Source organism: Poecilia reticulata, linkage group LG17 (assembly GCF_000633615.1).
Source record: "Poecilia reticulata strain Guanapo linkage group LG17, Guppy_female_1.0+MT, whole genome shotgun sequence".
Taxonomy (NCBI): domain Eukaryota; kingdom Metazoa; phylum Chordata; class Actinopteri; order Cyprinodontiformes; family Poeciliidae; genus Poecilia; species Poecilia reticulata.
In genome coordinates, this window is record NC_024347.1 from 8,368,603 (window position 1) to 8,382,909 (window position 14,307).

General features: G+C 38.5%; 3 protein-coding genes across 3 annotated transcripts in view; 1 reads left to right on the forward strand and 2 right to left on the reverse strand.

Moving 5' to 3' along the window:
• Nucleotides 1–365, forward strand: part of dnai4 (dynein axonemal intermediate chain 4) — a 27,894-nt gene extending 27,529 nt beyond the window's left edge. The window contains exon 17 of the mRNA XM_008433575.2: nt 279–365. Coding sequence (XP_008431797.1) covers nt 279–308 — 30 coding nt within the window. The 3' untranslated portion in view covers nt 309–365. The remainder of the gene's footprint in view (nt 1–278) is intronic.
• Nucleotides 1–12,065, reverse strand: part of LOC103479248 (dual specificity protein phosphatase CDC14A-like) — a 19,816-nt gene extending 7,751 nt beyond the window's left edge. Inside the window, exons 1-12 of the mRNA XM_008433576.2 lie at nt 11,458–12,065; nt 8,684–8,774; nt 4,634–4,709; nt 4,440–4,532; nt 4,260–4,339; nt 3,020–3,086; nt 2,848–2,910; nt 2,615–2,702; nt 1,847–2,077; nt 1,632–1,770; nt 495–702; nt 320–411 (exon numbers count right to left, since the gene is read on the reverse strand). Coding sequence (XP_008431798.1) covers nt 320–411; nt 495–702; nt 1,632–1,770; nt 1,847–2,077; nt 2,615–2,702; nt 2,848–2,910; nt 3,020–3,086; nt 4,260–4,339; nt 4,440–4,532; nt 4,634–4,709; nt 8,684–8,774; nt 11,458–11,494 — 1,265 coding nt within the window. The 5' untranslated portion in view covers nt 11,495–12,065. The remainder of the gene's footprint in view (nt 1–319; nt 412–494; nt 703–1,631; nt 1,771–1,846; nt 2,078–2,614; nt 2,703–2,847; nt 2,911–3,019; nt 3,087–4,259; nt 4,340–4,439; nt 4,533–4,633; nt 4,710–8,683; nt 8,775–11,457) is intronic.
• fam151a (family with sequence similarity 151 member A) overlaps nt 1–13,992 on the reverse strand; it is a 56,827-nt gene extending 42,835 nt beyond the window's left edge. Inside the window, exon 1 of the mRNA XM_008433572.2 lies at nt 13,670–13,992. The gene's annotated coding sequence lies outside the window, so the exon portion shown is untranslated. The remainder of the gene's footprint in view (nt 1–13,669) is intronic.
• Between the last annotated feature and the right edge of the window lie 315 nt (nt 13,993–14,307).

The window sequence follows — 14,307 nt, forward strand, 5'->3', positions numbered from 1 at the left end:
CAATTGTTTGCACTATTCAAAGAACTTTTTATTAAACTGTGGCAATATCAACGCTATAGTTAATTTCTATCATCACTATAAGTTTCAGGCTCAGGCTTTTTTTTTACTTTAAGCCCTGACACTAGAGGAAAACAAACATTTTATTCCTCCAATTTAACAGGAACTTGTTAACTGAATCAGGACGATGGAAGACAAATTTCTAAGCAGATGCACACTAATATTGTATTAACTTGAATTTTAAGCTTTGAGCTTGAGGAGTCTTTTTTCTTTCTCTTAAGGATAATCACATGGAACCTGCTGCTGGATGAGTAGACGGTACCTGGAAGAGGAGGAAGCTGATCTTGGTGTCCGTTTTCCCTTCACTGCTCTCAGATTGTCTCCCTGGGTCAGACTGGTTTCCTTACAGTTGCTCTGCTCACATAAAAAAAACAGCATTACTTTGACTACACTTCTACACTGCTTAAAAACAGATGCCAAAAACGTCAATGTCTCACTTCATCCAAACTGTGGGATTTGCACAGAGTGGTTTTGATTGACAGATCATTCATGCTTGTAACCAGATGAGGCATTGCTTCTTGTTTGCCCAGCGGTACCGGGTCAGAACCAGGCAGATGGTACTGCTGCTGTCGATTGAACCTCTGCTGGGCAAGCTTCTGTTTGGAGCGATGCACGTCTCCCTGAACCCACAAGCTGTGCTGTTTCCTGCACGCAGACACTCTTTCTTATACAACACAATGAGTGGTAAACTCCTCTACCTAAAAATATAACTTAGCATCTTCTCATCAAGTTGCATCTGCTGGTGATTTTTTGGGTGATGTGTCCTCATATCTGATGGAAACAATTAACAGTGCTGAGAAATAGATTACCTCCTGCTGTTTTTCAAGCTATATTTATATTTTATTCACTTCAAATTGATAATGACATTGACAAAATGCAAGGCATTTATTAATAGTTAAATAAATAAATTATTAAGAGATAAGGGTTTGTTCAAAAACTAAAGGTTGGGACAAATATTTAAAACACCTGCACTTTAGCTTGAGGAATTTCTGTGAGGAATAATTGTTGCCAAGAATTAAAACTGATTTCCTTTATTTAAAACAAATATAGAAAATAATTTGCTAAATAAATACAAGGTCTGATTATGATTGTTTATTTATATTTTCTTTTACTAATTTGTCTAAAGATACGTTGGAAATATGTTTTAGAAAAATATACTGGATGAGTATTGTTTCGATTTAGATAATGGATGTAGAAAAAAGTGAAGGTATAAATGAGCTTATGCTCACACTTCACTTTTTTTTTACTTCATTTGTTTGCCATGATCATCAAAAGTAGAAGAAATATTTTAAATATTTCACTCTATTTGTAGTGAATGTATGTAATATGAGTTTCACTGTCTGACATGAGTGACAGTAAATCTTGAACTTTTCACCATATTTAAGGTTTTTGGGCATACTTGTTCATACACTCCACATAATCCATTCATGAACATGAAATATTTCTTGAGTTTCCCTCAGGAATTGAGTTAATACTGATCTAAAATATGACAAATTATTCTAGAAACAGGTGTCATCAAAAATAAAAATTTCAAATGTAGTTTTTCTTGTTCGGGCTTAAAGTCTAAAGCTTACTCTTCTAAGAAGTTCTGCTGGGGACCAATGATTGACCCGGGTCGGCAGATCCTGATCCAAGCAATAGCCTCAGCTGCTGTGAACCTGAAGTGCTTCATCAGATAGCAGGCGATCAGGGTGCCTGTACGGCCCAAACCAGCTGAGATTGGAGAGTGATACGTTTAGCTTATGCATGGCTCTTAAGAGTGCAAGAAATAAATAACATCCAACCACACCTTTACAGTGCACAGCCACAGCTCCCTCTGCGCTCTCACACACATGCAGGAAGCGCCTAACGATCAGGTCCGAGGGTGTTGAGCCGTCCATGAAGAAGAAATCATGGTGTTCAAATCCTGCATCCTCAAACCGTCGGCTCTCATACAATTTCTTGTTCAGGCGGACCACATCAGTCACGTTGTTTTGGCTGAAGAATTCAAAGTACGCCTCAGGTCCATGGAGAGGATAACCTTAAAATTCACAAAGACAAGCCAAGATGTTACAGTGGATTTAAGAAATAACACTTGATTGATGCCAGGATTTCAAAGTTGACAATTAAAGACGTACTTTATCCAGTCTGACTGAGCTTGAACTATTTTACAAAGACCAGGCAAACATTTCAGTCTCCAGACGTTCAAAGCTACTAGAGACAAATTCCAGAGGGCCTGCAGCTGGAATTGGAAGGAAAGGCGGCTCTGCAAAGTGTTGACTCAGGAGACCTGAATCAATATAGTACACCAAAACTTTTCAGTTTTGCCTTTGCTGAAAATATTGAAAACCACATATATTTTCCTTTTTTTTCCCTCAGTTTTGTAGTTACTTTGTGTCACATCAAATCCAACCAAAAGACATTGAGATGTATCTATTTCATGATGAAAGATGAAGAAAGACAAGAAAACGTCCTGACTTATTAAGGCGTAATGATTCCATTAGCTTAGCAAGGCAAACCAAGGAAGACCGTTTCCTCCTTTGAAATTCCCTGCAGTAATGAGAAACGGTCAACTCACCGTTCTCCACCCTGTTTCGAGCATGAGGGCTGCTGAAAGCCAGAATTTTTCCTGGGATGATCCAGTTCATGTCTCCATTTTCAACTCGCTGAAGTCAGACACAGCAAAAACACAAATGGAAGTTACTGAATAATGGGCATCAACTATTCACACAGATATCAAAACCCTGACAATTATTATCATGGAATAAATCCAAATCAAACTTAAGGGTTGCCACAGCTAATCACTTTTACCTCGTAGTGTTCATATTCCTCAAAACTAAAAGTTTCAAAATCCAGAAAGCAGTGCTGCAATGCCTGCAAGAGAGAAACGTAATAACAATGTTCACTAGAACCAGAGAAGCCAACTGTCACTCCAGGGATTGAGGAGATGAAAACATGAGGAGAGGCGAGCTGTGCACACCACCTTATGTACTCCCTGTAAGCAGTCCAGGACAGCGAGGTGGAAGGTGCTGTCTGCCACCGCCGCGTCCCTGTGGGACACGTAGACGTTAGTATGTTGATAACTCTGTAAAGGTTTAGATTAGTTTAATACGGAAACATTCATCAGCCAGAGCTTGTAAATAAATTCAGGAGCAGTATTTCATTTATAAAAGAAAATGTTCTTTTTATAGCGACATTTAAAAAAAAAATAAAAGTTACAACAGTAAAACAGCAAAGAGAGCAGAGGGAATATTCATCAGTGTAGATGGAACTTCTGCATAGCATGACATTAAATAATGTCACTGCTACAATATGTTTATGCACATATGTAAATTCCTTAGCATTAGCACATTGCATGACAAAAGTCTGTGCTGCAGTTTTCACACAAGAAGGTTTTCATTGCAGATAAAAATGTATATTTCTGTTACTGCATGTGGTGAGCAGAAAGGTCATACTGAACTGCAGGATAAACTAAAGGTCCATTTCACAGTTTAATGAATCTGCCCTTCAACTGACCATCTATAGCTTAAAATATTTAACATACAAAAATGTGAAGTAGATAACGGATGATTTGGGTTTCTGTCTTTGTGGTTTTATTACTAGATCTTGCCATTTGAGCTTAGTTTATTCCATTCTGTTAGTTTCTTTGTGCATTTATTCTTCTCTGTGCATCTGGACTTATTTCTTTAAATCATTTATTTATTGTTAGTTCCAGGTTTTCCCCTTCAGTTCTCTAGTTTCCTTTCCACAGGTTCTCCTTCCTTAGTTCATTGTTCTCCTTTCCCTCAGCCAGCTGTGATCCATCTCCTGATTTCGCTCTCAGCTGCTTCCAATCACCTCTGATTAGCTGCACTGGTTTCTTTGTCTCCTTGAGGACGATTCTCTTCTGATCATTCCATTCCTCGCCGTCTCCTCCTTGATTTTCTGCTTTGTCCCCGAGTTACAGCTGGCTTACTTTCTCTGTTGTTTTTACCTGCTTTGTTGTTACAGTTTTAAAATTTTGAGATTCTGATTTGTGTCAGTCATATTTGTGAAATACAGAAAAATGAACCTTTTCCCCCCAAATCATTGGTAACAGCATGATCATCTAGTGCTACACACTTGGTTCAGATGAGCCATTGGTGTAAAGTAACTAGTTAACTGGTTAGATTTCCAAGTACCTAGATTTTCTTTTTGTCAATGAGCAGAAAGCTGCTGACTGGTGCATGTTTTTGGGTTTGTACCTGAATGGCAGGTAGGGAGTATTATTTCCTGAGATCAGAGTTCTGTAGGCTTCATCTGGACTCCTTTTCAAATAGATAACCTACAGAGTAAAAGTTAAACTGGGTTAGTAGCAGTGAGCAACTAAACAAAGAAATATACTGATTAAGTGATGAATGGGGGGGAAATGAACTGATATTTACAGAGTAGGCAGCAATGAGGAAAGCAGCGTTGGCTCTCTTCTTTTGGTCATAGCTGGTGAAGTGAACCAGTTTCTTTCTAGACATTGTGAAGGACTAGCCGGACAAAAAACAGCCAAGGAGCAAAAAAATCACTAACAGATAAATAATAAAGGTGAAGGAACAAATGTTTAATTGTTTAAAACTTTCAGTATTACCTTGAGCTTCTTGTTGAGTTTACAGCAGTATTTGTAGAGCATTGCGAGATTCAGGGGCCCAAAGTCTGCATAGAAACTAGAACATACACTGTTATGTAATTCAATTTGGTTGTTTTTAGATATCAAATAAAACAACTTATGTAACAATGAGATATAATCACTTAAAATCCAACATGGCTGATATTTACTTTGACGTTATTAAATGTTAGAAAACAGGAAGTAGTCAGGACATATGCTCGTTTTCAGTTTCCTGTTAATCCTTCCAGACCACATGCACTCTCCTTTGGTGATTGGCTGATCAGTGGCCACACCTGAACCGGGTCGGACAATCAGACACACACCCAAAGTAAAATGGATTACCAAGAGAAAATAACAGGCAAGTAGGAAGTAAATGCAAGCGCCACATAGAAGGACTGCGGCTGGCAGATGTTCCAGCCAAGTCAGTAATCTGGAGTAAAAGATTTGCTGCAGGTGCTCCATGTCACAGTTGTCACGATGGGGCCACCAACTGGTCCGGTCCCCTTTAGTTTTTAAGTGTTCGTGGAACAACCAGGAGATTCAGACTTGAGAACAAAGACCACGAGCAGCAGAATACTTAGTTACAAACTGAAAGATAATCAGGAGTGGCCATGTATGTCAGCACACGTACTTTAAAACGAATTCCAAAATCAACTGGGAGCCAGTGCAGTGAATGTAGAACAGGAAAGATACGACAGAATTTACTGGATTTGGTGAGAAATCTGGCTGCTGCATTCTGTATTGACTGCAATCGTGAATTGAGGATTTATCCAGTCAGTTAAAAGGTCATTACAGTAGTCCAGACGAGATGACCCGGAAGCATGAATGATTTCCTCCAAGTCAACTCTGGAGATCATTCGTCTAATCTTAGAAATATTTCTTAAATGAAACAAGAACAAGAAACAGCCTTAATGTGCGAGTTGAAGCCTAATGATGAGTCAAATGTGACACCTAGATTTTTAACCTTTGATTTTACTGGGCAGAAGGATGCTATTTTTCTGGCTGATATTTTTACACAAGTGACTGTGAGCAATAATCAAAGTTTCTGTCTTAATGGTGTTTAGAACCAGAGTTACTGGAGGGCCAGCCACTGATATGGGACAAACATTGGACGAGGATGGCCAACCTGTCCAATTGATGCAGTCTAAATGAAAAATACAATTGAATTTCATCAGCATAAATGTGGTAAGAAATATCTGAAAAAGACTGAATAATGCCAGCAAGTGAAATAATATAAAAGGAAAACAAAGTGGACCCAAACTGCTGATGGGAGGCTACTGGATTGTAGCTACAGCTGCCTTGGGGCAGGCTGTCCGAAGTGAGGCTGCAACCTTTTGTGCCATCAGCCTGACATGATGAGGGGAGAGCAGCTGCTGAGCGGAGCTGCTCAGTCAGTCATGTTCAGCAACCAGCTAGAGCCAAAAGGCAAAAAAAGGTGGCAGTTCTCTTCCAAACAAGCTGTGTATATTGAGTAGCTATGGTGTTGCATGCAGATAATGTTAGCTAAACGACTAGTTAATTCAAGTCCAAGTAAACTATAACTAAAAAAAATCAAAAACTATTATAATTATAATCCTGGTCAGGACATGGTGATAGTTCTAACAATTATGGAAAAAACACATTTTTGGAAAAGTTACATGTAACTTTTGCATACAGTGACTATACTGTAGCTTTAATGTAGCTGAACCAGTTTGGGTTTTCTATTAGACCAGTCTGATAAAAATTCATTACTAATGAACTTAATCTGAACTCTTTACTGCTGTAACAGCATTAAATAAATGGATCCACCATAATGTGACAGAAGTGTGCAGAGCACGTTTTTCATAGTCAGTTACAGTTTTAAGAGGAAAAACTTTGCTTGAACCAAACTTGATGTGCTGACTCCACATCCTGTAGTAAAGGAAGGACACTGCCCTCTGCTGGATGGGATCTGATGGGATCAGCAGACCAACCATACGGGTCTCTGCTAGTCTTGCATGATTCCGGTGCTGATATTCAAACTTTAAGAGTGACTGAAACATGGCATCTCTTTGTGACCTCAGTTGTTATTGATACAACTGGTATCATTCATTCGATGTTGATGAAAAGCTTCAGATTTTACAGTATTTAACCTCTTATTTGTTTCTGTATCAGATTTATTTTATTTACATATTTACAGTCCTTCTGTTAATAATGGTGGTTTGAAGTAAAATATTCTTAACTATGAATTTAGTACTTATGGCTAGAATAATGGCACTTTGTGTTTATTTGATCATTTCCACTTTGATGTCTGACGATGATGACATTTAAAGTGGCAGAGATGTGAAGCCTGGTGGTGTCTGCTGACATGATTAAGTGTCTGGTCTGAACGCCATCATGGAGATTGTTCTAAATCTCTGAATCAGTCGGTGCGCTGATCTCATCTTGGCCTATATCTTACCATGGAGCCATAAGCACGAGCTAACCACGATCATGAATGGGGTGACAAACATAAACTAATTTGGATTCCTCCCTTCAAAATGACATATGCATATTACAGAGCCTAACCATAAAAAGATTTCTCTACTGGGTTACATGAAAAAGGATAGTAGTGAAAAACACCTTGGTGTTCTGGTTTATCTATGAATACAAATGTGGAATTATAATCTCACACTAATTAAAGCCCCTAAGCTAGAAAAGGGCACTTCCACCAAACTGCTCATTATCATCAAAATCTGCTAATTTTATGTAAAAGGAAATCTCCCTGATCAGATTTAAAATACCTTCAAAATTATACAAATACCTGCAGAACGTCAACTCATGAAAATGGCTGTTGGAAGGTGAGGGTGTCATGTAGGTCTGAAGTCTCCAGAATCATTTTGCATGGCTCACTGCTTTGTGCCACACTTTGTCAAAGAATCATTATCAGTGAGTTTAAATCTGTCAGGACGATTTGGATTCTGAGCATCTACAGCACATGTCAAACTCATGGCGTGGGCCAAATCCAACCCACCATGGCTATTTATGTGGTCCTCTAGACTCTGTGATTGGCTTAAGTTACCCCAACGTGGGATCCATTCACACGATTGGCTGAAACAAGGAAGATATCTCATTGGTTGTATTGAGCCACAGCAGGGGAGCCTAAACATTCCCAGACAAATGCAGTGAAGTTTGCAGACCAGAAGCAGCTTGTAAATCAAATATATCAGAAATATAAGTGTGAATCTTTCTGACAATTTGTGAATATTGAGACTGTTTCAGCTCCACATTTTAGTGTTTATCCCCAGACTGCCTTTTGGAGAAAATAATTATTTTCTTTTAGTTTATATATCAGTATCATAACTATGACAGAAAAATATGGCTTTAAATCACTGCTTGTTACTAAATAAGAAAAATAAGTGTCAATTGTAAGGAAAGGAGAATCAAAACTAAATTGTTCAAGATCTTGAAAGCAGCTATTAAAACAGTTACAGGTATGATTTCAGAAGTCTTAATATTGTCACCTTCCTAAACAAAATAGCCTACATTATTTTTTGTATTGTTTTTTGTATTTTTTATTTGTTTTGCCTAAAATATAATTTGGAAAGAAACAGGTGGAGATTTGTTTCTGGGTTTTTTTATGCAAAAAAAATATTTAGGCCAATATTTGAGGAAGGTGACAACATGAATCTTTTTAGACGTTTAAGATCCAGTGATGAGTGAATAACATCAGAGACGTGTGACCTGTGGCTCAACTCCACTCACATGCATGGCTTGGTCAATAGAAGACTACAACTAGTTCTGAGTTCCTGTGAGTGTTTGTTGTGTGTGTGTGTGTGTGTGTGTGTGCGCGTGTGTGCGTGTGTGTGTTTTAACTTGTATTTTTCTGTTTGGTCTGACCTTGTAATACCCCTAGTTTCTTCTCTAGCTGTCCTTTAAAACCAACGAACATAAATTATCTTTAACAAGGCCACTTCGTTTGACATAGTTTCTTTCCAGGCTGTTTGCACCAACAGTCTGACGGTCTCAGGTCAGGTTGTGTGAACAGGTGAGAGTAGAGCTGGGCTCAGAGGCTGCAGCAGGGTGGATGCTCACCTTTCATAGATGAACTCTTCATCAGTGCTGAAGAAGTGTGTGTTAGCAGTGTTCTTTGGTTTGACACGAAGAGTAGCAAAGTACAGCCGATCTGCAGGGGACAGGACACACACACACACACACACACACACACACACACACACACACACACACACACACACACACACACACACACACACACACACANCACACACACACACACACACACACACACACACACACACACACACACACACACACACACACACACACAGGCACAAGCAGACAGACAGGATTTCATTATTATGACAGGTGTTGTGGACTGGACTCAGGCAGCTCTGACTCCATGTCCCAGCAGCCCCTGTGGTGGTGTGTTGGTCTGGGTCTCATCACCTTCAGACAAACAAGATGCACTTCCAGCTTACTTCTCAGTTGACTAAAACTTAAGAGTTTATATTTTAAGCTCAAGAATTCTTGAGACAGGATCAGTGCTTGGATTAGATAACTCCAACTTCTCCCACCAACTGCCTAACATGGCAGCATGCCTCCAAAACTTTTCACCTTAAAATGCAATATTTACCTAACCGCAGTCCCAGGGCAACTGAAATTATGTTAAAAATACATTTAATTTTTTGAAAAATCCAAAGCTGTAAACAGGAACCCATCTGAAGAACACTTTTTTTAAATCAAGCTGTCAGAACACAATTTCTAGTTTGTGATTTTAACAATAAAAAATTATAGATTTTGTACACTTTACTCCCTTAACTGTCACCCTCAAAACACTAACAAGTCAACGCGTCCATGACACCAGTGTCGTCATGACAATTTAAAGTTGTTGGGTTTTTTTTTATAATTATAATATACCAAAGATAAATGCCCAATTTTTTGTTAAAGAATTGATCAACACAGTCTACGTTTAAATCATTTTCTTTAAATAATCAGTGGCCGCCACCAAGAGCGGCCCGGGGGTCAGCCGTATGAACGTGATGGGCCCCTCGGAGTCCCCATCTGGTCCAGGTCTCATGCATTTTTTTTAAGATACATTTCAGAATGTAAAGGCTGACCTTTAAGGAGTTGTAACATCCATTCATAAATGATCAATGTTCTGGTGGAATGTCCTATTCTTTCAGAAAAGTTCCAGTGACAAACAACTAGTTCTAAGTAGGCCTGTCATGATAAACGATAAATCAATTAATCGCACGATAAAATGAGGTCAATAGGTTTAAGTTAATTATCGTATTTATCGTCTCTTCCGGCCTTTTTTCTTTCTGTTGATGACACTAAATGAAAAAAGGCTCAGCTCCTGTGCTCTCCACTGACCCTCCCTTCTAGGCCTGTCACGATAACAAATTTTGCTGGACGATTAATTGTCTAAAAAATTATTGCGATAAACGATAATATTGTTTCAAGACCTATTGACACTGATTTAATGGAAATGACTAATAATTCATGTGATTTCCTGCCATACATAGATACACTTTATTTTCAAAAGGACACGTAACACTGGAACTGATAAACTAAATAAACAAAACAACCAAAAACAAAAATAAAATGGATTCTCAGTCTCCATTAACAAAAAACGTACTTGAATAAAAACTAAACAACATAAAGCCAAAGTGGAAATAAATACTGCATTCAACCAAAAGAGTGCAGATTATGAAGTCTGTATATTATATTTCCCTTCAGTAATCACTAGATTTAAATAGAGAAGATGATCACATCCAACTAATTTTAATATCAGGCATTAATCAATGCTTTACTAGAATCTACCTGTGATGCATGTGGCTCAGCGTAAAGTCCTGACTGAATGAAAATAATTATAACCTATTTATGTCACGTTAACGAAGAACAGCTGAAAAGTTACCGGGTTCATCAACTGAGGTAGCAATTTGGCTCCAACTCCTCCCCTTATCATTTCTATATTCTTTGCACGAAATGTTACATAAATATTAATGTTTCCACATATCATCTCCGATGTCCGCTGGACTTCGGGTTGCGCCGTGTCAGCTGTTTGGGATTCCCCTCCGTAATTTCCCCTCAGAAAACACGGAGGAGAATCCGCGCCTTCTGATTGGCTACCTGCCACATTCAGCTTTAAGCTCCCAGTCGGGGAAAACCCCTGATTTAGATCGAAGCGGCCACGACGATCTACCGTAACACACCACACACTGCAGGATGATCGGTTAGATCGGCCAATGATCTAAGATTGTCATAAGGGGAAAATAGAGGCAAAAAATGGTGTAGTGTGAACTTTTGCATTAGGTTGTCGGATGTGATCATCTTCTCTATTTAAATCTAGTGATTACTGAAGGGAAATATAATATACAGACTTCATAATCTGCACTCTTTTGGTTGAATGCAGTATTTATTTCCACTTTGGCTTTATGTYGTTTAGTTTTTATTCAAGTACGTTTTTTGTTAATGGAGACTGAGAATCCATTTTATTTTTGTTTTTGGTTGTTTTGTTTATTTAGTTGATCAGTTCCAGTGTTACGTGTTCTTTTGAAAATAAATATCAGGAAATTGCATGTATTATTAGTCATTTCCATTAAATCAGTGTCAAAAGATCTTGAAACAATATTATCGTTTATCGCAATAATTTCTTTAGACAATTAATCGTCCAGCAAAATTTGTTATCGTGACAGGCCTAGTTCTAAGTATATCAAAAGGTCTATAGGTAATATATGTAATATATATTACAGGTTGTGTTAGTATTGCTGAAATATGATGGATGTGAGGTTTACGCATTGAATAATTATTATTCGATACAAAATGAATTCTCTTGCTGAACTTACCTTTGATAAATTCTGCCTGTTCGTATTCCTCTGCCATTTGATCAGTGAGGTTGAAGTGTTGCTTTCAGTGGAGTCTGACCAAGCCTCTGTTTCACTGTAAAATAAAACAGATTATTTCTGGGTTTGATTTAGCTGATATGATACCACTTGTGATGTGGCCAAACGCCTGGGCGTCCACAGGGGAGGAGCATGATCCGTTATCCCACTGCGTTATCTCTGCCTGGATCCAGCACTGACACTACTGACTGTAGCAACTCCTGAAGTTGGTTTTAGTTTGGTTCCTTCTGTTCAGCTCAAATGACGAAAGTCAGAACTTCAGGATTCTGTCTTCTCTCCAGTTTCCTGCAGCTGAAAGGCTTTCCAGAACATTCCATCAAGCCGTCCACACACTGAGAGAACGCTAATCTCTCTGCTAATCTGCACTGCTTGGACACACACACTCACACATCACACACACATTCACACACACTGACATGCAAGTTCCCAGAGCCTAGCAGGGCAGGGTAGGTGAACAGTTTAAGCATGCCTTTGCAGTAATCCCTTTTCCTTTATGTAATAGCTGATATTAATTCTTTCATAACATTGTTTCTACAGTTGTGCGTCACTAAGCAACCTCTGATAGCTTCCAGTCTCAGACTGATTCAGCTGGCCTGGGGAGTTTTTGTTCTGTCACCTGAGGGTGCGAACAGTCTGAGCTCCAAAGCTGTGAGCTTCACATGGGGCTAGTTCAGTCACAAGTGTTCATGGTGATTACAGACTATTTTTTTCTAGGTTATCCAACTAAACATTTCCGAATCCAGCGTTTGCTTAGGGTGTCAAAACAATTTGAGATGTATGTAAGCCTGTTGCAATAAGAAATAAATCAAAAATTCACATTATAAATTAAAATGAGTTCAATACTCATAAAAGTTCCAACTGAGAGTTTGGATGTTTTAATCATCTTATGTCTAGTCTAAAATTTTGTTTGCAGAGACTTCATAATCCATTATGTTTATGGTTTTGGTGGTGTTTATCAGCTCACTAATGAGGCAATGAAGCCTTCAAACTGCTTCGTCACGTAGAGACCAAGCACCCATGAGCATAAGCAACACTTCAGGTGTCATTGTCTCCCATCACTCCCAGATGGGACCGTCTCGTTGCAGAGAAACAAGCTCAGGGCTCCCATTAATTTGTCGTTATCGAGAGTTAAAATTTTCATGAAAATAAAAGGTTCGTTTTTGTGGCGCATCTGTATCTTATTTTGAAGGGATGTGTAAACATTACCATAGCGACCAGAGTCAGAGAGCGTTAGGGCAGTGGTCGAGATGAGAGGAGTAGAGCTTATGAGTCTTAAGTTTGGTTTAGACGACACGATTTAAGACTTGTTGGACGATTTTCCAAACCTCTGTGACCACGTGAACCGATAAAAGTACAACAGGTTTGATCGGTTTGTGTTCAGAGACACGGCAGGAACAACACACCACACACGAACCGATTCCACTCACGAGCATCCCGGTTCCAAAAGAAAATCCAGTAAAATCTCCAACAATTTTGGTAAAAAGGTTGGGGACCACTTCTAGTTCACAGCAGCACGTTACATATGGGGAGCTACGAACAGCAAAATACTTGTTCCACTACAGCAGACAGCAACAAGAATTGAATAGTTTCAACTTTCTTGTGTTGGGTCTTTAGCCAACGTTGTGCACATCTAGTTTAATAGCCCGCAATTTAACGTGCACAAATTACACTGGTCTTTGCTGACTGGATGACAACAATTGAGTGTCGCCTCATCGCAGGAAATAAATGTAGAGGAACATTTCTAAACCAACATTTAAAACAAATTGACTTTCTATAAATCTTCCTGAATATAAAAACCTGGAAAACTGAGAATCTTCAGACATGGTTGGTTTGAGATAAAACATTTTTTGAGAATGTGCATATATGATATGGGCTTCCTGGGCAGTTGCCCTTGTCGGTATCATAAAAGGGTGGGGCAGGGATGTGCAGAGACCACTAAAGGGGCAGGTGCTCAAAAAAAAGGGTACATCTGCATTTTAGGACAGAATATTAAAGTCACACAGCTTTCAGAGTTTAATAAACAATRATAAATTACAAATTGTGAGATATACAACTAGATTTAGTACATGTTAACATGTAATATTAAATATATTTTTCACTACCAAAAACTGCATGTTGATCATAGTAAGAACCTTTATTTTCTTTATGTTCTTACCTGCGGTTCTGACCCAGTTGGTCAACAATTCACTACCTTTGGCTGCTTCTTTTTTGTTTCTGATGTCTGACTTTACGTGGCATCTTTGAACTGAAAAAAGCAAAACATAATGAATTATGATCAGAATACTATATTAAACCACACTACCAATTATTTACCCTTGTGTTTAAACCAATATGTTTTTCAGTCCATAGCACAACATAACAATATTACTTAAAGTCTGGACTGAGTTTTTTCCCCTTCATTAATGGCACGCTTTTATTGGACAGGAGCAGCTTGACTGATTATTACATACATTATATTGACCATGGTAGTTCAGGGTGAGTTATTTTTCATTCTAAATGAATATCCTTGTAGGACTTTTATTTAAGTGTTATTCTCCTTCAAGATACATTTACCTAACGCTAAAATAAATGCAATGTACATTATGCAGGAAAAGAAATTAGAAGATCGGATATATCCATTATGGAGATGATCGGTTTTGGACGGGCGATGTGCCCTTATTGTATAAGTAATACTGAAGAATGACTGATATCATTAACGGTACAGGGAAGAAGCTTTTAGTTATCTTGCTTTGCTAGCAAAGTCGTTAGCTAGCAGCTAGCTAATAGCACAACAACAACAGCCTAATGTCTGTA